At 40.8% G+C, this 27,994-nt stretch overlaps 2 protein-coding genes across 7 annotated transcripts in view; one reads left to right on the forward strand and one right to left on the reverse strand.

Annotated features, from left to right (window-relative positions):
* Nucleotides 1-17,556, reverse strand: part of frmd3 (FERM domain containing 3) — an 89,781-nt gene extending 72,225 nt beyond the window's left edge. For 2 of the 5 annotated variants that reach the window (XM_078170677.1, XM_078170676.1), the window contains exon 1: nt 17,095-17,556. In XM_078170677.1, the coding sequence (XP_078026803.1) occupies nt 17,095-17,199 (105 nt within the window). In that variant the 5' untranslated portion in view covers nt 17,200-17,556. The remainder of the gene's footprint in view (nt 1-17,094) is intronic. The other 3 variants (XM_078170678.1, XM_033611254.2, XM_033611264.2) reach the window with 3 other exon arrangements.
* Nucleotides 17,557-18,048: 492 nt separating this feature from the next.
* On the forward strand, nt 18,049-27,801 carry LOC117263974 (putative gluconokinase). 2 transcript variants are annotated; one of them, XM_033637724.2, is made up of 6 exons: nt 18,049-18,185; nt 18,473-18,533; nt 21,882-21,912; nt 22,055-22,141; nt 25,987-26,030; nt 26,591-27,801. In XM_033637724.2, exons 2-6 carry the CDS (start codon nt 18,496-18,498, stop codon nt 26,958-26,960), a joined length of 570 nt encoding a protein of 189 aa, XP_033493615.1. In that variant the 5' UTR covers nt 18,049-18,185; nt 18,473-18,495; the 3' UTR covers nt 26,961-27,801. The 2 variants fall into 2 exon arrangements, with proteins under 2 accessions (XP_033493615.1, XP_033493623.1); XM_033637732.2 differs by having other exon boundaries at nt 18,071-18,185; nt 18,421-18,533.
* The last annotated feature ends 193 nt before the right edge of the window (nt 27,802-27,994 follow it).

The raw sequence follows: 27,994 nt of genomic DNA on the forward strand, positions 1-27,994 counted from the left end.
ACTGAAACACATGTTCATTCATCTGAACAGTGATGTGCATGTTCAGGAGCTATCTTAAAGTTCAGTTCACACAGATTAAAATGAACTGGTTCACATTCTTTGTTCACAATTTGAATTGAAGTTCAGAGCTCCAAAAAAAAAAAAAAAAGGTAAATAAAATAAAATAGGCACTCGCAGATATTTACAAAGACTGGTCAGATGCTTCAACTTCATCTGTTGTTTCAATTTCACTGCTAATGTGGCTGACCTTTTGACCTTTTTTAAAAGACCCCACTGAAACATGAACAACTCGTACTGGTCGCCCTGACAATCACTAAAGCGACAGTTTTGCTGAATTGGAAAGACAGAGATAACATCTCAACGTCCCAGGAGCATCATCTACTCTTCGTCATCTACATTTCAATAGAAATACAATAGAATACAAAGAGCTTTGGGCTCCATTCATTGACACCACCTATCTACCCTTGTAACATATACATGTACATACAGACACATGTACACTCCTACCTTGAAGACTACCTCCTCCCACTGCCAGTGACACCGATGTCTCCACTTGTCTCTTTTTCATCACATATTTATTTCTTATTTTTTAATATGTATATATATTATTAAAATTTCTATTATTTATTTCTTTAGATATATCCTTATTTGGTTTGCCATGTTTTTTACATTTATACCTCGTCAAGCTTTGTACATCACCCTATTTTATTTTTTTGTCCTTGTGTTACACTTTTTTGGTTTGTTTGTGTTGTACCCGTCACACCTGTGTAACGTCACTGTGTAAATTAAATTAAATTAAATTAAATTAATGAAAAAATAAAATAAAATAGAATAAGAAAAAATAATTATAAAAGACCCGACAAGCACAATTTGCATAAAAATGTGACATGTGTTCCACTGGAACCTTCAAACATCCGTATGAACTGGCTTCAGCTGCATGACTGAATTGCCATCAGCACTAACCATGCACAAGTTGGCATGCCAGGTGCCGTAAATCCTCGGGTGTCATAAAACGAGCATCGTTAACTTATCGTGAAAGTGAAAAACGCTCATGTTCAAGCTCATAAGTTACAAACTGATGGGTTCTGTCCACCAAAAATATGAGCACATACAATGACATGCTCTTGTAGTGGTTTATGCACAACACTGGATTTAAAGTCGCATTTATGGTCACTAAGTCCAGTATTCACTCTCTTTTTGCTCTGTTTTTGGTCTTTAGAGACTCAAAATGTTTCACTATGTTTACCAGCTAGTTGCTAACTGTGTCTGTTTGGTGTTTGGTGCTGAGCAGGTAGTGTACAGTGGGTTTTTAGAGTGTTTTCATTAACAGGTTTCAGACACTTAAATTTAAAGACAGTTTTAAGGTAATTTTCAATCGACTTAAGGATTGATTTTTGCACAAATCATCTTTTTCTTATTCATGTATTTCAGGTAAGTATTAAGATAAATAGGATGTATGAGGTCCCATGCAGAGGTAGGTTTTATGCATCTTTTTATACAGTCTCTGGTTTTATTCAGTAAGGATATGGTAATGAGAGTAAGTAAGGTTAATCTACATTTGGCCAACAGTCGACTGCAAGTATAACGTAAAAGACAGTGTGAGATCCGGTGGTGGGTTTAAAGATTTGTAACATCAGAAATGAGGACTTTCAAGCAGAAGAGCCTGATTTACTTTGACACTTTTACTTTGATTGAAATTAGAATAAATATTTGTGGCAATCAAAACCTCATAAATTCAAATTTAAGACTATTCAATGACTTCTAAGACCTAATATTTCCAAAATTTCATATAAGACCTTTTCTTTTTAAGGACCTGTAGATACCCTGGTTAAAAACAGCACTAAGGAAGCATTCAGAGTGAACCAAGAAAGATGCATTATTGTATATGAAAATATAAAACCATGGAAAATAATAATGGAAAATAAAAAATACAGAAAAAATAGTTGGCAATACAACTTTAGAATTTTGGTCCATGTCATACAAACTGAGCACGGGCAAAGCTATGCACATATAACGTCTACTGATTAGGAAATGAATTAGCAACTTTGGAAATGGGTTAAAATCTTTTATTATAATGCAACTGACAAAATATTCTTTTTGTCCAGATGGACAGAAGAATCTCTGAAGATTATGGAAATACTTTCAGAACTGAGCATGCTGTTCAGCAATTGTTTGGGTTTTTCACAAATCACCATGGATTTATCTTCCAAAAAAACAAAATGAATAGTGACTCCAGTTTCATGAAAATACATGAGAGAAACATACCAGGGCTGGATTGAACCAAAATAATTGTCCATTGATGTGTAAAATGCTCAAAGCTACCAACAAAATAAACAGTGCATCTGTTAAAATGAGAGTGTTGTTCTAAATCAGATGTTGAACACTACAAAAACATGCGCATTAGGTGAACTATTTGTCCGGATAGTGACTCTGTGAGCGCTACAAGTCAAGCACTAGGACCCTGGGTGCCCTGGCCCACTTAAACACCGCTTGTTGTTTATTTAATATGCATGCCAGCTCAATTATGACTGGTCCTTATTGACTCATTTCATGACACGGCATACCTAATTGGCTGAGCTGAAACACTGTGAGGAGAAAGAGCGTTAAATTCCAGCAATCACTGTGTGAAGAAGACACACACTCCTATCTGCATGCACACGGAGGGAGCAAAGGACAGCAGAGAGACTGTGACTTTAAAAATAATGATATGCCCCTTTTTACCTCCACACAAACCAATTTAAAAGCCTAGTGGCTGCCTTTAAGACAAATGCTGCACTAATTCTTGGCCTTCCTCTGTTGTCACTGCAGCTACTCTGCTCTGCAGGGAGATAGAGATTTAAGACTCAAGTGGACCAATTTGCCAATTTATTTGCCAATTAGGATGAGTGTGTAAGTAGGCTTTTGTGCGTGTGTGACAACATTGTCTTCCTATTATTAACAGTGCCAATATTTCTAAAGCCAGTTTCTATTTACCACCCCAAAACTCAACCCCCAAGCGAGCCAATGAATGGATCGATCCAGAGGCTTGACCAGGATACAACAGAGACAAATCAATGTGGTGGATGCGGGGTGAGGGAAAAGCAATGCAGAGGATCAAAGTGGAGGATAAGAACTAGGATAAAAACCTCCTCTCTTTCTGTTTCCCAGGATGCAGAAAAATATTTTTATGCACATTCTCCACAAGTATTATCTTTCTATTTCCTTAAAACCCTTTCTTCCTCCTCTTTTTGTTTGTTTTAAAATTGCATTTAAAGTCCTTTTACATGGAATTGCCTTTTTGACCTGTTTTATGTCCATTCAGTCCAAGCAAAGCACTCAGTGCATTTAATGTCCTTACTGTAAAGCACTTGTGCTGCATTTCTTATCTGAAAGGTGCTCTATAATAATAATTAAAATGACTGCTATTATTATATAGTAGATTATATTTAAACAACACATTGGTTAACATGTGGATGGCACAAAGTCTACTTGATGAGGTTAATTTGTTAGCTTAGATTCAGGAACAGGGCCACACCTCAGCCACACCTCTGATTACCTGCCAACCCTCCCTTTCCCTTCCCTTCATCCATCATCCTCCCTTCCTCCTCCCTACCAACATTCCCTCATCCTCTCTTCCCTTCTCCCCTCATCTCTTTTTATTCAATCTGGTGCACAACTCTCCCACGTCTCATTCTAGGTACCGTCTGGGGAGCCTGAAATTAGCTCTGGTGGAAAGACGTCTGAGACGGAACCCCCACACTGAGTCTCCCTCTGCCCGATCTTCAGTACATCCACCCAGATCCCTCTTCCACCTTCACACCCCACATACATCCATTCACCAGTCCTCAACAGTCAACACTTCCTGAATTACAATTTAACATTTAAACATATTGTTGTGGCAGGGTCCTTGCTAGTGAAGTTATGGTTTGGAAAAGATCATGTTTTGGGTTTTTGTGGCACTACCCCAGCTGGAAATGAAGGGATGTCTTGGAAAAGACCAACTGCTTTCTGTGGCAGTATTCCCAGTGGAAAAACAGTGACAGTTTGGTTAAAAAAAAAAAAAAAACATTCGGTGGCTAAAAAGCTCCCGGAAACACAGGTAATACTCACAAAGAAACAACTGTTTTTTGTCTCGCACAGTGGTCTGCAGCGAGGCAGGCGTCTTGCCTAGTTCTAACCTTTATTTAACCAGGAAGGGTCCCACTGAGTTACAGTAACTCTTCTTCCCGGGAGTCCTGGCCAAGACTAGTTGATTTGTAAATATGCACAATGCCAACATTTTCTTCTGGCAGCTGGGCTGAAAAAAAAGTGAGTTCGCCTGAAAGTCACGGTATAGTTTGCACACCGGTCCTTGATATTATTTTATACATATATCACTAAAATACTACCTGATGAAACTTCAGGACTCTGCTAAAAATTTTAGTTCTGTGGGTTTCATGTTGGCTGCACAGCATGAGTTTGTGATAGACCATTTAAATGATTAGAAAAAAAGCAGAAAAAGCTGGGATAGTAATATCTTTAAACAGATTTTAAAAGTAAGCAGCAGAGGCAGGATGCAAATACAAAATATCCTCTGAAGCTATACTGACTACGAAATTGGAAGAGAGAGGCGGATGATCAAACACTTCCAGTGGAGGACCTGACTTATGGAAGCAATTCAATTTAAATTACGGGGAGAAACCTTTGGAAAGAGCCGCTCGACCTCACCACAGCTATCCCGCTCGGTAATAGTCTCCCACCATCACATCATTTATCAGTAAATGTTTGATTAATAAATCCAGGCTGTCTTTGTTTTATACCTGAGAAGGAAAATTGAGAGAAGCCGTGTGAAGGGACGAGGAATTATGCCATATATCAGAGTGAAACCCACACAGCGCCAGTGTAGTATTGATCTCATGAACTGCACAACCGAGTACGTTGGGTTTAACCTCTTCAACCACTGACCCACAACAGTAATGGACTCTCGCCTGCAGCTACAGACATGGCATTTAGAGGAAGTGCCTTCATCATCAGTTTACCAGAGCCAGATACAAAGATAAATTTTCCTATACTTAATAAGTAGTTTACATCTTACTATTATTCAAGTAATATTTTAAGCCATATGGACTATTTCAAACCAACACATTGTCACTTCAACCTTCCCACAAATCGACATTTGGTCATGGACTTTCCACGTCCAGATATGACGTGTAAGGTACCACGAGTGCATTGGATGTTGACGTTCTGGGATGATGTGTCAAGTTCTGCCTGTTACACGCATTGTCTTCTGTCAAAATACACTTCCGTTTTCACAGGAAATTTACCGTTTACACACAGTCTCTTTCAAAATAAGTGCACTACGTCAGTACGACACCACAAATTGATTTTTTTTCTTTCAACAACAAACACATGTGGTTGGGTTTAGGAAAAAAGAACAGGGTTTGGCTTTATAATCTCACATGACGCCAGCACTGCTCTCCCAAGTGAAAGTTAGTGTTTGTTGGACCCATCCACTCTTCCTGCCTGCCCCACTTGGACTTTCACACCTTAACTGTCGTTCTTGTCCCACCACATTTCCCCCAACTCCCAGGCACCATTAAACTATAACAGCAACTGGCCATGTAGCATACCAATGATAAAGGACGGCTTTTTTTTCACTGGGTGTCTGACGTCACAAGTCACTGCCAAAGCACCAGATTTCGACGACTTCCACAAAGTGAGACTGGGTTGTTAAAACACGGTGCTTCAGTTTACATTAACTGCATTGGGCTCAGGTTGGTTCGTACATAAAAGAAAGAGCCTGTTGGATTCAGATCAGGCTCAGTTTCTACTCTCTTTGGACAGGAATATGTGGTCCTAGTGAAACTCTACTGTTAATATCCTGCCTCTTTAATACGGTGTGCAAATTAGTTAACATTTTTAAGCACTTTGTAACTTTTGTTGATGATGCCTGGGATAATTTTGTAATAAATGGCTATAATTTCCCATGGGAAGGTACAGTGTGGACCAAAATTTAATTTGGAAGTCCAAAACATCTAACTACAACCTTCTAATTAAATAAAACAAACTTCATGAGGTTCTGTTTGTGTTCATGGTAAAAAACATTTTACTCTTTTTTTCTGTTAAATGTATCCATTATCGGACAAAGCAAATGTAAAATTGTGCCTTTAAATGAGTTAGACTGAAACTTCAGGTTCTTCTGAATAAATTGATGTATGGCACTTGATGCTGACTGCTAGATTGAGTTAGAAAATCAAAATAAATACAGGAGAGTCAGGCAACCCCCAAATTGTTCTAGGCCTTTAAGGGTTAAAAAGTGCAAATTAACTAAATCTAATGTCCCTTACTTACAAGTGATCAGTACTCATTTCCTCAAATGTTGCTGTCTATCATCAGCAGTTTTTGTTTACAAGGGATAAAGTCCAAACAAATGATATCATGTCAGTATACATTTAAAAAAGACACTAATCTTCTGTGATATCATGTTTTAAATAATCTCATCTATAAATATACTTCCACTTGTAATCTTGCCATTTAAATCATTTACATATCAAACCAATAATCCTTCCCATCCCTGTGAGCAGTACCCATAACGGTGACTGTGACCTTGTTCCAATGTGGAAGGAGACACAATTACCCTGTGCTTGCATACACACACGTAGGTGGGCACACAGGCATGCACAAATTAACACACATGATATAAAACATGTCATGTGAACCTGCTTTCACGGCTGGCCACGCAGCCTAATAAGCTTTAGAGGTAGAGCCATAAATTATCAATATATGGAGCAGAACCTGTTTCTGTTATGACGGATCTCCATCACTCTCGCCCTGCGTACAGCTGGACACTAACTCACAGGATGGCAAGATAGATAAAGTGTGATGATGATGGCATGACTGCATCTGCAAAACACTGCTGCTATGAGCGTGTGCACACGGTGGGTGCATTGGAGCAGCTGTCTTATCTTCGCAGCGCAGGGTGTTCAACATGTCGAGGCAAACAAATAAACAAACAAACAATCCATGACAGAGAAAAGAGAGACTGTGTGTAGAAGACTTTAAACCTGCGAATTCATATGTTTGTTTGTTTATTTGAATGTTTTTGGCACAAATGAGTGTGTCTCTGTCTGTGTTTCCTCACAAGTGCCTCTCTCATTTTTCCTCATGACTAACACTATGATGCAATAATTAACGGTGCGGACATCCTGCAGGAAAAGAGGTTAATACCCCAAATATGCACACTCCCATGATGATGATGATGATGATGATGATGATAGTGTTTAAATTATGATTGCTGTCGAACTACAGCAAAAATAGAAGCCTGTTGTTTGGCAAAAATGCATGAAAATACAAGCATGACCGTATGTTGTTACTATTTGTGATGTTTAATCGTTCTATTGTTTGTTCCTGCAGTCCAGGGCACTCTGGAAGGCAGCAATGATTATCCTGAAATAAAGCAAATTGAATTGAATGTTATTATGTCAAACTTTTTACTTCCAGTTTGCTGGCTCGGCTGTTTGGACCAGACTTACTGTCATCAGAAACCACAGCAATAAAACAGCTTATTGATTAAAAGGTTTCTATTAACCATGGTGAAGACTTTAAGATATAGTGTGCAGGATTTTCATTAAAAATAAAATGTATAGACATTCACAAAACAAATCCCTCTAAATCATCACTTATGACCCATGAGATGAATGTGGCAGTGTATTTATCTGCAGAGACTCTGCCCTCTGTGCCTTTTTATTTCCTTTATATTTTCCTACATTCGGGATGTTCCTGGGCACAGGAACATGCAGGTGAGGTAAAGTAAATAAATAAATAAAAAAGGTAGTGACCAGTGTTGGGTAAGGGTTACTTTAAAAGTAATCAAAGTACATTACTGTGTTACTTTTTAAAAAGGTAACCAGTTACTTTACTGCGTTACTCCCTGAGTAACGTAACTCAATTACTTTAAAAGTACTTCCAACGTTACTCCCTGAGAAAAGTAACTCAAGCACTTTTAAAGTACTTTTGAGTATTCTACATTTCCTATTGGGCAATGAACCACAGGGAGCTAAGCCTACATTTTTTTGTCTCCAAATTAAAGTTATGGACCACTTGCCCTTCACTGAGATCCAATTCTCCCATCACAGCCGTCACTTTGACCAGTAGAAACACAGAACGATCTGTTGCCGTAGACAACTGTATGACAACAACACCCCAGCGTTTTTAGTATTTCCTCTAGGATGTTACCACACAGAGTAAAAGGGGGAAATGATGGTGTGAAACAGCAGAGGCACTTTGTCAACCAGCTGAGTTAACGTTACTGTCATTAGCATCAAGCTAGCAAACAATGGTACATCCTCACGGTCGGACATAAAGTAATAATATTAACAAATAGCGGCCAGGCTTTTACTCACCACAACTGCAGAGGCTCCCAGCTTCATTTGAAACAAACTACATTATAGACGGTCCGTTATTTATTAATCCCTCTGTGTGTTTATATATTTACTTTTTATCCGCTCTGTTGTCTTTGTAAAGTTAACATATCGCACCGTCATTTCAAACTCAACACTTGTTTCAAATTAAAAGCCTCTTATAACCTCAGCTAGAGAATCCCTCCATTTTCTAAATAGGCTTTTATTCTGAAACATTTATCAGAACTTCCTGTGGAAGATACAGTGGCTTGATAGTTTACGTGTGGCGCTTCAAATGTAGCTCCTGCCATCTGCTGACGCTTTTAGGTGACTACAACAACATGTCGGCTGGCACATGAACAGACACAGTTCTGGCAGTGACTTAAATAATAGTGAAAGTAATAAAAATAGGACAAGAATAATCCGATGACATCACACACTTCGTGAAAGACAACCGGGGATAATTGGTGAGTACCAGCGTGTAGCGTGTACCAGGCATAATGCAAGTCCTGAGTCTGAAATATGTCTGTCAGCGAGTCCTACTCCACCTTTTGAGACTCCACAGTAGACAACGGCAGCATTTCTCCGACCACATAGTGAGCCACAAGCTCCGTGGCTTCTCTCAGACTGATAGGTTTAACGTTATCTCCGTTATTAGAACCAAACGAAAGCCATTGCTGTTTCGGAGCTGAAGGACCAGCGTTCTAAAAGTAACGGAAGTAACTGATGTCTTGTTTGAAAATGTACTTAAGTATTTGATTACTCAAACAGCAAACTAACGCGTTAGTTTACTCGTTACTGCAAAAAGTAACTAACGCGTTATACCCAACTCTGGTAGTGACCAGGTGCCAGACTGTAAGCAGCACACATCCAAGCAGAAGCCACAAAAAACAAGGACCTGGCAACGAAAAAAACGCAAATATTGCGAGGTGAAACCAGACTGTAAAAAGTAATGGATGTAGCTACCTTGACATCACCCATTGGTTTGTGGACTCTTGTTTTGAAGCCTCAAGTTTGGCATTTCGGCCGTAGCCATCTCAGTTTTTTGGAGCCAGAAGTGAGCATATCTGTGTAACAGGGTCAATTATACAGCAGTAGTAAGGTGTAACAAAGTCAACTGTATATTTGTAATATTAAGTATTACACAAAATTTGTTTCAGTTGTTATTACTTGACATGCTTAGGCCTCCACAGTCAATATATGGGGGTACCCCACCTATAAAGGTGTGTCTCCCACCTTGCCTTTCCACATTGGCTTCACCTTTCAGCCCTCAAGGTTGCCGCTTGGGTGAAATGCCAAGTGGACAAAGCTGAGGTTTAATTCTAATTTCATTTTCACGAACAGTCACCCTCACTTCCTGCATAGCATACCTTTAAGTTTACTTCTTGTATAGCTTGTTTAAATTTTGTTTCATGCTTCGAAAAAGTGGTAGCAGTGTTTGTGTTGCTGTATCTGTTTCTTCTGTTCCACCCCCTCTCTCTTAAACTGAATTTACACCGGTATGAATCGTCAGAATCAGATACCAGATATCTTTTTATCGCCCTCATGGAGGGGCGACAATCAGAGGAACCTGGAAATAACTTTCTTCCCACCACTTTCTGAAACACAAGTATGATGAAGTGAGGGGAGTGAATGCAAACCTTTTTCCTCACATCTAATCTAATAAATAACCATGTATTCTCTGCTGTATACAGATTAATATGTGCATTACTGCAACAACTGATAACCTAGGGCTATTTGTCAAATGTGTGCTGCTTGCATGTGTGTTGCATGAAGATATCTCATTCTATACATGTGTGCTGTGGCGACAGTGAATAACCATCCGTCCTTCAAAGGGATGATCTGATGCTAAAGTGTCCTTGAGCAAAACAATGAATATCAATCAGCCCCGTGTGTGACCTCTGACTTCTCTTCTCTGTGGTTCATTTTTTGACAATTTCCACCTCTTTGTAGAGTCTTTTCCAACAACAATTGACCCGTTTTAACACTTCCTCCCCTTCCTGGTTTAGCCTTCCCTCTTTTTCTCCACCTTTTCTTCCCCTTTTCCAAAATCTGCCCTGTCTGCCAGTCTCATTTCAAATCTGTTTCATGTTTTAATCTGCTTAATCTGTTTTCCCTGCAGCCGCTCCACCTCGTTTCCTCTTCTACTTCTTCCTACACCCTGTTGATTTGCTGCCGTCATCCTCTCAGCTCATGTAATGTGACCAACCATGTCATCTTATATTTTGTCTTATCAACCATCTCTCTTTCTTTCCACCTTCACGCGTTTCTTTTGATGTTCCCCTCCCCTCCCTCCCTTCCTTCTATCCAGCCGTCTCATCTCTCTCTGCCTCCTCTCAGTTGCGAGCACAAGTCAGAAGACGGATTATTTCTCTTTAGTCATCTTCGGAGGAGCATCAAAGAGGCGTCAGCACGCAGGATAAGAATAGAAAACTGATGCTATTTATAACTTGTTTCAAAGAATGCCTACCAGCCGAAACAATAGTACAGGCTCAGCATCACTAACAGACACACACACAAACACAGCCACAAAAAGGCTAGTAAATAAAGACAGACAACACCTGAGCTACACACACACACACACCTCTCTTTGACCGAGCAAAAGGCAGACGCAGTGAAAAACAATCCCAACAACCATATGCATCTTTAAATAGCCTGATGTATTGATAAGGTGACTCCCACCAGAATAGATACAGACCCACCAGCAGGATGTATTTCAAGCTTTCAAAAGTTCAAGTTATCAGAAGCTATTTCAGTCCCACGCAGCAACTTCTTGCCCAGTATGGTGAATTAATGTCTGTAATTGCAGAACTTTGGCTCATTGGCTACTTTTAAATCATTCATGCAAGCGAGCCTCAGTCACCCCACCCTGCAAACACACATATACTGTATGTGCACACGTACACACACTCGTGGTGTAGCGCATCGCTGACAGCTGACTGATGTTGGCCTCATGAAGAACAGTGATCATCCTTAATTATACATGATGTGTCACAGAGAAGGAGGGGGGAGGAAGGAGAGAGATAGAGAGGAAGGAGGAGATATAGATGAGCGATGTAAAAATAGAAAGTGAGAAAAGGTGGTCAGAGGAGTAAATACGAAGCTGTAAGTGGAGCAGAGAATAAGTGGGATGAGAGAGAGAGCAGGGTAGGGAGGGGTGGAAAGATGAGAGAGGGGAAGGAGGAGAAGGACAGATGGGAGGATGAGGGGATGAGAAGAAAAGCATTGAATGATGAAGGGGAGAGGAGCTGAAAGCAGAGGAGGTCAGTGTGTATTGATCTTGACGTGTCTCTCCTGCAGCAGGTCTGACTTAACATTACCAATGAACATGAGAGCAGCAGGCTGGACACGTTCAACCCCCGGGCTGTAGACACACATACAAAACACACACACACACACACACACACACTCTACCTGCCTTATATTCTGCTGTCAAGCTATTCTTAGAGTCGCAGTAAACAACATAATTATGCTCAGCTGTAGGCTATTGCCATGTCTCCAGACCCAGGACCTGACATCTTTAAAAAACATTATGCATCAAAATATGTGTATATTTACAAAGAAAACACATCCAGGACTCCCTGAAAATCAGCTCTCAAAAACAAGAAAAAAAGCAGTAAAATGGGGGAAATATTACTCGTAAAATTATCTGCCAGTGGAACAGGGAAATTTCCCCTGCTAAGATTTTTTTTCAAAAGTAGCCTAATATATATCTAGTTTCAATAAAGCCACAGATATCTTAAAACTAGACTAAACTAGGCTAAAAAAAGTACACCTGTCTATATGCAAAATATTTAAAGATTATGTTCTCAGTATGTAAGAAAATGGGCTTAAATTTAGCAAATAATAATAGTATTGTGTTGAAATGAGGCTGTAAGTTTTTGCATAATTTCTTAAAACCAATAGAGCGACACAAAAATGCCACAGAAGGACAGAAAAGGTTGCTACAGTTGAAATGCCCCGTATTCAATTCAATTCAATTCAATTCCGTTATTCATTCATTTCTGTAACCGCTTATCCTATTAGGGGTGGGGGGGGCTGGAGCCTATCCCAGCTGACATTGGGCGGGAGGCAGGATACATCCTGGACAGGTCGCCAGACTATCACAGGGCTGACACATAGAGACAGACAACCATTCACACTCACATTCACACCTACGGGCAATTTAGAGTCACCAGTTGACCTGCATGTCTTTGGACTGTGGGAGGAAGCTAGAGTACCAGGAGAAAACCCACGTTGACATGGGGAGAACATGCAAACTCCGCACAGAAGGGCTCCCCTACCCAAGGGTTTGAACCAGGAACTCTCTTGCTGTGAGATGACAATGCTAACCACTGTTCCACCACACCAATTAAATTCAATTTAATTTTAAAATTAAATTTTAATTTTATTTATAGAGCCAAATATCACAAATCACAACCTCTGTCCTTGGACCCTCACAGCGGATAAGGAAAAACTCCCCCCAAAAAACCCTTTTGTCAGTCTAAAACAAGCTTATGTTGCCTTGATTTAAGATTTTTCAGTTTACTTAGATTTCACTTGTTGCATTATGTCAATCCAACATGCTCTCATCCCTATTTGTCATATTTTGAGTCTTGGGCAGCCTTTAGCGTCGTTTCTTGATGCAGAAGTGATGGTGGCAAGCAGCAGAAGTCGACTCACATGACTAAGAAGGGGCTGGTGGTTAGGTTAAACAATAAAACCACTTGGTTAGGGTTAGGGAAAACATCAAGGTTTCTAGCCCAGTCCCATTTCTACCTATTAAATCTTCCACATGGTATTGTGTGACCTCGATTGCGAGATAACCCTTGATGAGGAAAGTGAGAAATATTAGGGTAGAGATCTTTCCCTAAGAAATGAGACACCACTTCATGCAAATCAGCGTGGCCGATGTGCAGGCATCAGCCGAGTTGCTGATGAGTTTACACTAGTCCGACCATCTGTTGTTTGTATAGCCTACATTCAGATCGTACAGCAACAAATTGTTTTCCAAAACTTGCCGAAGTTGCTGACTTCGCAAGGTGTTCTGTGAAATTTCATCTTCCACTTCGTTGAAAGTGTGGGTCAGGGCTCCCTTGGAATCTAGGGTGGGTTTTAAGTGTTGGAAACCACTTCCACTCAATTCTGTTTTGGGACACCACTAGCCTAAACGTGAACACGCACAACCAAGTTCAAGTGGGTATTTCTAGGGGAAGTGTGGGTATTGGGACAGGCCCTACACATGACTGAATTTGAATTTCCTCATTCTTAAAAGGTGCTTTATTTTTATTTTTATGCTCACAGTACTGAGGCTGATGTGTTACGCAAGGACTATCCCAGTCATAAATTTTCTTCCATTCTTTGGGCAAAATTGTCTATTGCCTTAAAGAATGTTCACATTTATTGTGGCTTTTCAAGATATTTTAAAGTCTTCATTTAATCAGGATAATCCATGCGGTGCCAAATGTTTTTGCCCTGAGGGACCCCGGCTAATGCACCCACGTTTTATGCAAAGTCAAGAGCTGACGCCTTAGAGGAAAGTCAAAGGAAATAAGGGCATCAAAGACTTTAGCAAACTATTCAGTTGTGACGCATTTGCTCACAAGCACAATTTATGAACAATTTTAAAACACCGTTTTTATGATGGCGCTCAATCTAGTGCTTTCTTTGGCATCTCAGCCTGACCTACATATTCAGCACGACGGGGAGAAAATGCGAAAGACAGACAGCGATAATGCAGAGAGAAGAAAATAAGCAGATAAAGTCAGAGATGGGAGTCTCTGTAGAGTGGAAAGAGGAGAAGTGCTGTTGTTGAGCAGCAGAAGTGTAGCATGAGGAGCACAGGATGTCATGAAATATGTAGGAAGGAGCAGCTCAGCACCGGAACACAAAGCCATTAAAGAAAGCCCTGGAAAAGGCAGTCAGCTAGAAATATAAATGTCCATTTCCTTATCGTACACAGATACACAGACACACAGCTAAAAGCACTTCCACAATGTTGGACTCGTGCATCTGCTGGTGAAAAGCCACACTCTAATGTTCTCAGACGTGTACACGGAGTTTAACACACTTTTGTGCTCTCAGGACATACGAGCACGCAGGTATACATGCATGTGAGGCTGAAAACACAGGAATAGACACAACCTCCCCCCTGCCGCTCTCCCTCCTCCTCTCGGCGCACTTTATGGTGTTTTGTAAATCATTGATTGGGTACCTGTAGGAGAGCAGCGAGACAGTTAGTCTGACATGCAGCGAGTGTTTTCAGTGTTTCAGGGTCGCACAACAGGGCAGCTGACAACTTCTTCTGGAGGCGGCTCAGTAGGTGTTGCTCGCAGCTGCATTCACTCTCAACTCTGTTCAACTCACTGGGTTGTCAACAAGCTGGTGCTGCTTTAAGGAATTTGTTGCAATATTTTTCTGCACTTTTCTTTATCAAACACGTTTGTGCTCTGTAATCATGCGTCATAATTTGGCAGACTCACAGCATTTTACTTTTACCTCTCTGGCAGCAGCTCCAGCCCATGCCCAGAGGGACCCAGGAGCCACACAGGATCTAATTTGTTTGTGGAAACGGGGAATCTTATATTTTCCTTTGTTCGGGCAGCCCAAAAAGATTTCAAAATTAGATCTCTAATGGGAATTGTTAAAGCCTACAATCAGGTTTTATTCCTTTTATGTCAGTTTCTCAGTTGGATGGAGTTCAGTTTTAAAGGTGGTGGTCTGTGCATCAGTTCCTTGTTGGTTCAAGTTAAGTCTGGGTTACAAGTCAAAGGTTTTACATTAGGTCAGAAACACAGATTGATGGTTAATGCTAAAAGCCATAAGCCAGGAGAAATGAAAAACAATAAATCTTCCAGCCACAGTTCTGGAAAGGTTACACAGGGTGTCTACAGATATAACCAAGTTAAATTGAAGACTTTTTAATACCACCTTATATTAAGTCAGGAAAAATGATAACGGTTGGATGAGTTTAAGTGTAATGTGTGAAAATGTGAAAACAAAATCTCATCGCTGTCAAAAATCCCTAATATTCAGGGAAATACTGTGGGAAAAAACTTCTTCTTAACTCTTGGGTCTGTCAGGCTGGAGAAATGTTCACAGTAATGTGATCGAAAATATTTAAGACCTATTGAATCTGAAATAAATTAAATTCAAGACTTTTTAAGGCCTTATATTAGGAAAACTTTATCTGAGGCAAAGACCTGTAGATACCCCGTTACAACATGAAAGTCACCCAAACCAATAAATGATGAGGGGGATACATCTCAAAGTCTGATCCCACTGACTGTGAAGTTTTAGCAGATGGCAGACCATCATCTCGTTAAGTCACCTGATACAACTTTATCTTTTGAGTATAAAACTACTCTATTATTCCAACTTCCCGATCTCTATCATGTTTTTCCTATTTTCCTGGAGGGTGGGGGTGTAGTTACTCTGTAATCAATAAAAGGTTTATGACTTTGATCTCTTGTAGATCTCTTCTGTTCCTTAAATATCAAACATCTCATACTCCATAGGCTGTCAGATTTGAACATGAATGTTCCAATTTTAGACTCAGACTTGCTCTGATGATGGTCTAGTGAACTGAAAGCTCAACAATATAGTGAAACATTGCATAGATGCAAGTGTGCGGAAATCTTTTTCTACTGGTTTGGACTTATTGATGTTTCCAGCACCTTGCCAAGACCAAGCCGGGTGGAGCGGTGGTTGTTCTGCGTCAGACTCAGATTTCTGAAAGTGATGAGCTTTCTTTTTTTTCAGCCAAGGACCCCTAACAAGATAGAAACTATACTGTGGAGCCCTTCTTGTGTGTGCCTCGGACTAACATGACATAGCTTACACACAAGTGGATAATTATAATGGTATTAGATTAGAAAGTTATCTACGTACTATTTTAGATCTAAAAATTAAAATGTAAAAAAACAGTTGTTTTTCATACTGAATCATGATGATCTGATAAATTTGAAAACTTTTCACAGCCTCCCTGACAGAGTGCCCACCCACCCCACTGTGAGAGTCACTACTTTAGCGTAAATCCTTGTCTGTCAGTTAAAAGCACATTTATAGTTTTCAATAATATATTAGAATATCCTTGTTTTAGTTTGACAATGCAGCATCTGATCAGCTGAGAGCTGTAGGGGTGACAGGGCCATTTGAAGCTGGCTGGGTGGAAACAACATGTACCGTCACTGCTACAGGGAAACAACAGAGCGAAAGCACAAATGTCTCTCTCTCTCTCTCCACACACACACACACACACACACACACACACACGGCTTCACATGACTAATTGCAATCAATAACCCCAACAGCAGTCCTCTCTGTCCTCATCATCATCACCATCATCATCACCACACCCATCAGCTCCATCATTTCCTCTGCCATGAATCAAACTTCATCCTAACTTCTCTCCATGTGGGTCACATCTTATTTGGACCCAACTCACACACACATATCACTGCTGGATATGGCTTTCCCTCTCTATAACCCATATCTCATATGAGCTGTGTGGGGCAAAAAGCATGCAATCTGTCCAGTAAATCACAGCAGCGTGGACAAGAACATTACGTTAAGATGGTGTTTGCTGCACAAACATGACGCTATAATCAGAGTCATCATAAACAATATGGGATGTTACAGCAGCAGCTTTATTATGAGAGTAGCTTAATTCACCCGTGTGATTAATTTGCTGCGTCCACGTGATATTTGCAATGATCACAGAGGACAATACATGAGGTGGATGAAGCTGTCGTCTCACCTGGATGCTGCAGGAGATCTCGGAGTCGTCCAGTAACCGGATCGTGCAGAGGACCTCCTGGTCCAAGGAGCGGATGCTGGGGCTGCGAAACCGGAGCATTTTCATCCTTGTGTCGGTTCTGTTTCAGCTCCTCATGTCAGCGGATCCACAGGCAGACCAGATACGCACATACACGGAGGACGTGCGCACACACAGGCGTGCATGTATGCGCCTCTCAATCGGGTCTTGTCACCCCTTGTGACGCCCTTGGGAATGAATGGGTGGATGGAGAGGTGGATGGATGGATAAGAGAATGGATGGATGCAACAGAGCGGGATGGAGGAGAGCTTGCATCCGTCTCCTGTCTGCCCACTGGTGGATCTACAGGAGGGAGAGAGGCTTTTTACCCCTTCCCTCTAGCGCTCTCTCTCTCTCCCTCCCTCCTCCCCCTGTTTTCCCTCCTCCTTGCAAATTTCAGCACATATTACAATTATGATCCCACGTGTGTGGTGTCACATCGCCAGCTGGTGACTAAACCACAAAGTAATGTGGGTTGTTTTATTCACTCACTGATTTTATGTGCTATTTTATTACAAATTCTAAGCATGGTTAAAACAAGCTGTGGGCTCTGTGAACACATTGTTTCACAGGCTATTGTTGATATAATAAAATCGACACACTCTGGTGCACTAAACAGTCAGTATTTTTGCACTAATTTGTGCATCAACATGTGATTATGTAAAAGAAAACCCTGCATAACCTATAATATCTTGAGAAATATATATTATTACCTTGCATTATTTAACAAGGTGACTTCCTGTGATCAAATACGCACACAGCTGCGGTCATACATCATTTTAACTGTGAGATTATGGTTTATTTTCATCAATAATGACGTCAGAAACTGTTCAGCTGCATCGTAATCTGAACAGGACGCTGGCCCTTTAAGAGCGAACAAGCCTCAGGCGTGCGTGCTACGTCATCACGTACTGTACCAGACAACCTGCCTCTGTTGTATAGCTATAGCAATATCTCTGGTTATAGACATACCATATTTTATCACTTCTTCTACACCAGTCTGACTGGTTCAGCAGGCAGGCCGGACAGACGTAGTGAGTGTTTTGTATCGTCAATATGTCGCCTGTAAAATGAGACGTATACTTCGTTTAAACATCGATACTTAAGCTCGTGTTTCAGGATGTTTACATATCAGAGCTAATGAACCGCTGGGTGACAGGGTTCACCTGTTAGGATCCCAGCAGCTACGGAAGCCCCGCCTGTTTGTTATAAAGCTAGGTCGCATCACATGAGCACTGTTGTTACTGTTACATGTTATGATGTTCACAGATTTGCACAGAAGTTAATACCAGCAGTGATAAAGGGATTTTCCTGCCTCCAGGTGTCTGAGGATCCACTGACACGATGATCTACATCATAATGGGAGTCTCAGGCTGTGGAAAGTATGTACACTGTGTTTATGTTTGTATAGGACAGACTTGTAAGGTGGTATCTCACATAAGAAGCACAATCAATAGAGCTCAACTAACATAAGTTTACTAAGTCACATGAGGGAAAAGATGCGGAAATGCTTTGGGAGAAATGCTTTGTTTTTTACATGAGTGAGGGGGAATTTGTTTGAAAAAAGATGGTCTGAGTGGTCAAATTGCTATGATAGCTATGGGAAAAGATTAATGAACACAAGCTACTCATATGTTGTTTCATTGTATCAGGTCTAACAGTCATCCAGGGGAGCACTTTTCTTTACTCTTTCTGTATTTAAACTTTATGTATTTCATTTTATTTTATTTTTAATTTCATTTAATTTATTGAGGTTTTTTGGTGCGTGTGTGTGTGTGGGGGGGGTTCCTCTATTAATTCATCGTCTTATGTTGCTGTACAGGAAAGTTGAAATACCGAAAGAAGAAAAACTGATTATCAGAATCAGAATCAGAAATACTTTATTGATCCCCGAGGGGAAATCATTTATGTTACAGGTGCTCCTTGCAAGAGAGGAAAGATATGTGAAAATATAAGAAATTTAAACAATAGTATTAACAAATATATAGTTAAATAAACAGGAATTATTAACAAACATAAACGTAAATAAATATATATATATATACATATATATATATTGTAAACTGAACAAGATTCTTTACACAAACAGAATATATACAGTCAGGGTGAATGGGGTTATTGCACAAGTTACACAGGCAGGAATGATTTCCTGTGGCGCTCAGTGGTACATCTTGGTGGTATGAGTCTCCCACTGAAAGTACTCTTGTGCCTGACCAGCACATGGTGGAGTGGGTGTGAGACATTGTCCAAGATAGTTCGTAGCTTAGACAGCATCCTCCTCTCTGACACCACCATCAGAGAGTCACACTCCGTTCCCACAACGTCACTGGCCTTGTGGATCAGTTTGTTGAGTCTGTTGGCGTCCGCCACCCTCAGCCTGCTGCCCCAGCACACAACAGCATAGAGGATAGCACTGGCCACCACAGACTCATAGAAAATCCTGAGCATAGTCCGGCAGATGTTGAAGGACCTCAGTCGCCTCAGAAAATACAGACGGCTCTGGCCCTTCCTGTAGAGAGCGTTAGTGTTCTTAACCCAGTCCAGTTTACTGTCAATGTGTACCCCCAGGTACTTATAGTCCTCTACAATGTCCACACTGACCCCTTGGATGGAAACAGGGGTCACCGGTGTCTTGGTCCTCCTCAGATCCACAGCCAGTTCTTTTGTCTTTGCCACGTTGAGCTGCAGATGGTTCTGCTCACACCATGTGACAAAGTTATCCACAACAGCCCTGTACTCATCCTCATCACCCTTGGTGATACATCCAACTATAGCAGAGTCATCAGAAAACTTCTGAAGATGGCAGGTCTCAGTGCAATAGCTGAAGTCCGTGGTGTAGAGGGTGAAGAGGAAGGGAGAGAGGACAGTCCCCTGCAGGGCCCCGGTATTGCTGACCACTCTGTCTGACACACAGCGTTGCAAGTGCACATACTGTGGTCTGCCAGTCAAGTAGTCTACAATCCAGGACACCAGGGGGGCATCCACCTGCATTGCTGTCAGCTTGTCACCCAGTAGACCTGGACGGATGGTGTTGAACGAACTAGAGAAGTAAAAAAACATGACCCTCACAGTGCTCGCCGGCTTATCCAAATGGGCGTAGACATGGTTGAGACACGGTTATGAACCATGAAATATAAAAGGCAGAACCTTGAATATGAAATAGAATCAAAGATATTTTCTATGACACCAAAATTACATAACATACTTTAAAATTCAAACCGTGCCGTAACTGTTTTCCATTTATCATTGTTCTCAATAGTTTGTTATTCTGATGTATCACTGCGTGACACACCTGTTCACATGATTTATCACTCAGAAATTAAAGAAAGAAATGCTTTGTAAGCTCCGTAATGACAGATACATGATATAATATGATGAAAAAGTGATTACGTGGTGGTGGTTTATGAACTGTTAATACCTCACTCCATCACATAATTAGTTACACTATACTACTATCTGAAAAGGGCAGTAAGCCAGCTGAACTTTGCTTAGTCCTGTAAAGAATGTAAATTAACACCTATCAACTAATAAATTATAAATTATATTAATTGCTGAAAATGAGCTGAGTTATTACTCTGTCTATAAAAATAGTGACAAATGGTCATCACAAAGAGCCTGGTTCTGTTCAACGTTTCTGTCTGTTAAAGGAACAGTGTGTAAGATTTCGGGGGGTTTAGTGGAATTCAGGGGTGAGGACTGCAGATTGCAACCAGCTGAAACTTCTCCCTGTAAGAATTTCTGTAGTGTTAATTGTTCAGGAGGTTTTTACCAGGAGCTGGAATATCCACAGAGGTATCTTCCTCTCAGAACAAATAAATAAATAAAGAAAGAAAGAAACAAATAATAAAGCAGTTTCAAGATACACATCAGAGTTCCTCCCCTTATTGGCTCATTGCAGATGGGTTGCTCACCTAACATCTGCAAATATGTACTCACCTATTTTTTCCGATAACTTACCCTTTTTCTGATCCAGATGTTCAGGGAGGTTTTTACCGTGCGCTGAATTATCCACAGAGGTCTCTTTCTCTCCAAAACAAAAGACCTGGTGATTTGAACTGGTAAAAGTACTGAGTAAAGCAGTTTCACATTAAAAAAATCCATGTTTTTCTGATGCTCTCATTGCAAATTGGCTGCAAACTACAGTGGCTGATGTGAAAACATGAATGGCCCTGTCTAGAGCCAGTGTTCAGTTTGTCTGTTCCAGGCTACTATAGAAACATGGTTGTGGAACATGCTGATGTTTGCAGACAAGGACCCACTGTAGATATAAATGGCTCATTTTAAGGTTACAAAAACACAGTGATTCTTATTTTCAGTTTATTATGTACTAAAGAAAACATATTACTCATTATATTAAATTCCATTTTTGCCAACATATCCTCCTAAATCCTACACACTGAAGCCCAAAGTGATGACTTAAAATGACTTGTTTTATCTGCCAGAGCACAAAAAACATAGATATTCAAATTAACATAACACAAGACAAAGACATGCAACAAATCAACACAGCAAAGAAGCTTCAATAGGGCAATGCTCAACACTGTTGTAAACTATTCATTGATCATCAATATAGACTACTTGCTGACTATTTAAAATATCCACCAATGATTTAAGCTCTAAACGACATCATGTCCGTGACAGTAAAGTGATGGCTCAAAGCAGTAGATCAGATCAATGTTACTGCACTGTATCAATTCTGTCTGTTATGTCTTACTCATTTTCTCATATAGGAGCAGCTTAGGGGCCCTCCTCTCAGAAAAGGTAATTGGATCCACCTCCCACCCTACACACACACACACACACACACACACACACACACACACACACACACACACACACTAACACAACTCCATCATTCTTCTGCTCACAGTATGACTTATCACTGTTTGTATCCACCTGTCAGCTGGGCTGGCCGCTGCACGAAGGGGATGACTTCCACCCACAGGGGAACATTGAGAAGATGGCTCGTGGTGAACCGCTCACAGACCAGGTGTGTGTGTGTGTGTGTGTGTGTGTGTGTGTGTGTGTGTGTGTGTGTGTCTGTGTGGAGGTGTCTTGTCAGCTCACATCAACTGTCAGTCATTTACAGAGTGAGCCATTTCACTTCTGTCATGAGTAAATCATTCTCAGAGAACTCAACAAGTGGCCAGAGGAGGCTTCAGTAGAGCAGACAGAGAGAGCAGCAGGGATGAAAACTGAGCTTTTCATCGCTGCCCACAATCCTAAAATTCAGTTGAGGGATTTTTTTCCTGTTTGTCTAATATTTGTCTTTTTTTTCCTTGTTTGCTGAATTTCAAAATAAAGGTAGACTGACAAACTATTGACTGGCCGCCTGCCAACGCTGAGTTTACAAGCTCACAGGCAGAGCAAGCCTTGCCAACATTTGGCAGCCGTTTGCTGGTAGCGCTGTTTGGTGGCTCATGATAACCTCCCACTCAGAAATCTGCTTTGAGCAGCGGGGAGAATTCCCCCGGGACCTGCTCTGTCCAGTGCTTTGGCATGTTTTTAAAATACTCAACAGTCGGCAGTTTGAGAATGGATGTAAATTTGGGATTACTGTCAGGCTGTGGCAAACACGTGTCTCTCATGCCAGTATTAGAGTTGGCAGGTTGAGGTTGGCATCACTGCACAGGACATGAGAGAATGTGATTCCTCTCATTCAAGTTCAGCTCTTCATATTAAAGGCTCTGCAGTGTAACAAAAATGTGACTTCAGATCAGTTGTAACCAAATTAGGACTGATTCTATTTCTGATTGCAGTGTAATTAAAGATGTGTTTGAGCTGCCATGTCTGTCTGCCTGATCTCTGTTTGATTCCCTGATTGGTTCTTTCAAAGACTCTCTGACTTGAGTCCATTAAATAGAAAATATTGTCAGTGTGGGCTCTGACTTGGAATAATAAGATCCACTATAACACCCTGTGCTGCATTATGGTCACTGCAGCTATGAGGGTACTTAGATTTTTTACGTTTTTTAAAGGTCCCATATTGTAAAAAGTCAGATTTCTGTGTCATTTTTGACATGAAGCAGGTAAAGGTGCTGTATAAATACTGTGAAAATATCGAAACACTCAATCCATAGAGCAATGCCCACAGTTCGTATTCAGTAACTGTGCCTTTAAACAAGCCGTCAGGACTCTCGTTAAGTTGTAATGTCACAACTATACAATAAACAAAAAACAATCTAAATGGGCGCTTATGTATTCCCTGTCGGAGTGTTGCCCTGTATGTGAATGGCATCAGCTGACAGGAAATAAACACAGACCCAAGCTGTTGCCTAGCAATGCAATTTCAGCTAAACACTCAGTAGACAAAATCACTTTTTTTTTTTTTTTATAATAACCTAGGGGTAGAAATTCCTTGCTTGAAGTAGCTACATGAAATCAAACAACACTTAGCAAAAGCTGCCTCGGTTAGTTCATTTTTTTAGGTACCTAAAAAAGGCCTACACCCCAAAAATATCAATATCGCTTTAAGTGTATGCTATATTTAGAATATTTTTAGCACGTTACCTTGCTGTCAGACAGGTTTTTCCAATGAGGAATTGCAGTCGATGTATCCATCAACAATACCAGTAATTTTACAGAGCAGAACACTAAGATGCTCCACCATGGCCTCAGTTGGTTGGTGTGTAAGGTAAAGCAGAATAAATATTCAAATACAGATTACACTGATATTGATTTTTTTAAGTGGCTAAAATACATTTTGCTGCAGCCCTGTCCACAGTAGTATATTGTTTAACTTCTGTGCAGGTTGATTTGTTTTATCAATGATGATTGCAAAGAAACAGAGTACATTAAATAAGCACAGCAGAAACGTCAGCTAGTACATTGCAGTTATGACTGAAAATGACAACAGAAATGAACATGTTTGCTGATTTCATATATCTCCGAAATTGAAATAAATTGCTAGTTGTTTATCTGGAAGTGAGTGTTGTTGAAGCCAAGATGTGTAAGACCAGCAAACACTGACCAATCAGAGCAGACTGGGCTTTTACGAGAGGGGGTCTTAAAGAGACAGGCGCTAAAACAGAGTGTCTCAGACAGAGGGTGAATACAAGTATATTCAGGCAGACAGTGTGAGAAAAATATGTTTTTTGAACATTAAAGCATTTAAACATGTTCTAGTAGTAACCCAAAATACAAGTACAAACCTGAGAATGAGAATAACATGGGACCTTTAAATATATTTTCATGTATAATGTAGTATTTTCAGAGGAGCAACATCTCTACAAAGTATAAAAATATTTTTGGTGAATTTATGAAACAACCTTCAGATTGATGACGCAAACCCTCAGTTTGCATTGCAGGCTCAGCTCGCCCTGTCTGTCCTGTGATGCTATGCAGTGCACAGCTTGCCTCTCTGATGGTCGATGTTATGATGAAACTAGGAGTGTATGTGATTGGATTTACCAACCCAGTCTTATTAAAGGGCAAGGCCAGAATCAGTGATCATGCCTGTGACCCCAGGCAGTGCCTTATCTTGCTTCCCTGGGCAGCCAAAAAGCTCAAAGCTGTAAACCCTGAAACCAAGTAAATGATGAGAACTCTTGTCTTTCTTTAAAGAGGATGTAGTCAATTTTTTCATAATAACAGTGCACCAAATGACAGTGTGATGTCTTGTGATGAACCTACAGAAAATTATTACCCGAATTTCTAACAGCAAAAGAAAAAATACAGGGTGCTCACAATTGTGAAGTGGTGAAATTCAGGTGAATGTGAGGTGCTCTTGAAGTCAAACTGGTTAGCAATAGGGAAAAAAGGAGGCCACTGGACATCAAGCCAAGGATGTATAGTTAAAATGCCTTCATCAAAGGAGAACACTGACCAGTTTCAGCCCACTCTGTGTCTGCCTTGTTCTTTCCACTCAAATCCTTTTGTAACTTTAACTTTTATGTGCCCTTAATCAGCAGTTCTCAAGCTTTTCCGTGTCAAGGACCCCTGAACTGACACACATTAGGTCATGGACCTCCACCAAAAAGGATTTTGGTTGTATGATTAAGACCAGTATTCTAAAGCTGTCAACCACAGTTAAGAAGATAACTATCCCAGCTGACATTGGATGAGAGGCAGGGTACACCTTGGACAGGTCGCCAGACTATCACAGGGCTGACACATAGAGACAGACAACCATTCACACTCACATTCACACCTATGGCCAATTTAGAGTCACCAATTAACCTGCATGTCTTTGGACTGTGGGAGGAAGCTGGAGTACCCAGAGAAAACCCACACTGACCAGAGAGAACATGCAAACTCATTGAAGGGCTCCCCCACCCCAGAGTTCGAACCCTCTCCCTCAAGGACCCATTGAGATCCATAGACACCTAGCTGAGAACCACTGGCCTAAACTAACAGCAGCATTTTAACTATACATCCTTGGCTTGATGCTAGTGTGCCTGGAGTAAGCCCAGGGGCTTCCCTTTTTCTCCTGTCACCTGAATCTGCAGCTTCTCTGTGCTTTACAGAGCTTTATAGCTCTCACTGCTCTCAGCATTGTTTTCGATGGCAGCAGGCGAAAAACCCACTGTGCATTACCAGCACCAAACACAGACAGATAGAGGTCTTGTGAACATAGCGGAGCATTTAGCAGCTAAAGAGACATTTCCCTCAGTGAAAGAGTAAATATTGGACTTACATTCATCAGGTGGCCAGAAATAGGACTCCAAATTAATGGTAATGTCATTCCATAACCGCTGGATGTGTAAATAAGCAACTGCAAAAACATATTGATCACAAATATTAAAAAAACAGCAAGGACAACTGCTGCTGTAGACAGTGATGAATAAATTAACAACATGCTACTTAAAACAAATTAACAGTTGTTTGTCTCTTCAGGACAGATTACCTTGGCTCCTCAAACTACATGAAGTCATTGAGAGGTAAGAACAAACAGACACATGAACATTTTGCACTGCGAACACATCATACTTTTGTATTGACAGAAATGGAGAAGATGATGGGTTTAGGGAGTGAGAGGGAGCAGTGAGGTAAGGATATATGCAGGCGTGAAATTGTCTGAAAAAAAGATCAGAACTATCAAAGATGGTTTTGAAAATTGAGATGAAAACCAGAGAGCAAGGAAAGGGAGTTTGGGAGAGTAAAAACAGATTAAGTGAGTGAGAGTGTAGAGGAGAGGTGGGGAGAGCTGAAAAGTATGCCATCTCTTTCTTAAAACGTCTGCGGCGACATCAAAGACTTCTCTTTCTTAACTCTTCCACACTCAGTCAGCCCGTATCCGCTCATCCTTGTATCCTATCTTTTCTCTCCTCACCTCCTTCATCTCTGACGCTGTTTGTGACCACAGTTCACTTTAAATGAAGTGTTTCTAACATTTCTCAAGTTATCCACACAACATTTCAGTGTACAGGTCAGCACTGCACTTGTCATTAATTCACTCCTGCCCTCACCAGCTACGTGCGTTTGTGTCTTCCCATCCCAGAGAAAGGCGTTCAGGCTCTGATGCTCTTGTGGCGTGCTCCGCCCTGAAGCGTCTGTACAGACAGATCCTGCTCTACGGCTCCAAAGCCCTCGCTTTCTCCTCCGGTCCAGACCAAGATATCCTGCCTCCAACCTACCCTGATGTCTTTTTTATCTTCCTACATGGTGACTACAATCTCATTCAGCAGAGGATGGTGGCCCGGAGGGGACATTACATGAAAGCAGACATGCTGCGTTCCCAGTTTGATGATTTAGAGCCTCCGTCGGATGAGGAGAATGTGTTGCCACTGGACATTAGGAGGAGCATCACTGACATGGCCATGGAGGTCGAGAAGCACGCCATCAGCCTCAAGTCGTCACCAGTGCCTTAACCACAGTTCATCTGTAGTTAATATCTTAGTAAAGTAAAGCACAGTTTTTGGTTGTGGTGCAAAATCACAGAGAAGTTTGCACACTAGGGGGAGTTTTTGGCTGATCTGCTTATTTGCACTGAAAGGGAAACTTGGTATTTTTGAACATGGACCCTATTTCCCCATGTTTTGTGTCTAAGTGACTAAATAGCATTTTTGATATTGGTCCTGTTTTGAGGAGACTCCTTCAGCCACAGCAGATAGGCTGTAGTGGCGGGATTTATACTTGCAGAACCTACGCTGTAGCCATCGCACGTGGCCTACACTGTTGTGAGCATTTATACTTGTGCGGTGGTGCGTCTGTGTCACTCTGCAGTTACACCTCCAACACACGTCGGTGTCGGGGTTTCTGTGAAGTGCTGTAAAGTTTTGTTGATTCGAAACACACATTAAAACAAAAAAATACTTCAAAAATTATTGTCTCCATTAGTCACGTAGACACAAAACATGGGAAAATAAGGTCCAGGTTGAAAAATAGCGAAATTTCCCGATTAATACAGAATCCGAATGATTCTGTGGTGCTGAAACATTTCAAAACACAGTCTAAGTGCCATTCCAGTTTATTCTGCAGAGTGTTTGAATTGGGACCATTATGCCAAGTGCTTTTTTTGTACATGAGATATAAATTTCCGACGATATTCCACAAAGAAAAATCTAGATTTTCATACCAGCGGTTAAAGATAGTGTGGATATTAGCTTTTTTAACTAATGGCAAGGACTTTGGTAGTTTTGTAAGTCTGCACTGTGAGGAAGTAAACAGGAAATGAACCTGGCTATGCAAAAATAAATAAATAAATATGAAGGAACTGATTAAATACTATGTATTTTGTTACATGGGTGTGACAGACACGAATCATTTACAGGAGACATTTGGCATTTTGGCATTATAGTCACTGACTGGGTTGATTCACAGTTGCATCAGTACGGGAATATGAAATAAAAATAGGCCGATGATGGTTTTGGTTGAATATTTTATGCCTCAAGTTTTTGAATGT

The sequence above is a fragment of the Epinephelus lanceolatus genome, chromosome 9, assembly GCF_041903045.1.
Source record: "Epinephelus lanceolatus isolate andai-2023 chromosome 9, ASM4190304v1, whole genome shotgun sequence".
In the NCBI taxonomy this organism is placed as follows: Eukaryota; Metazoa; Chordata; class Actinopteri; order Perciformes; family Serranidae; genus Epinephelus; species Epinephelus lanceolatus.

Coding starts and splice junctions, on each gene's coding strand:
- LOC117263974 (XM_033637724.2), top strand. CDS start 18,496: ATGATCTACATCATAATGGGAGTCTCAGGCTGTGGAAA. Junction 21,913..22,054: donor GGGCCCTCCTCTCAGAAAAG/GTAATTGGATCC, acceptor TCCACCTGTCAG/CTGGGCTGGCCGCTGCACGA. Junction 26,031..26,590: donor CTACATGAAGTCATTGAGAG/GTAAGAACAAAC, acceptor TTCCCATCCCAG/AGAAAGGCGTTCAGGCTCTG.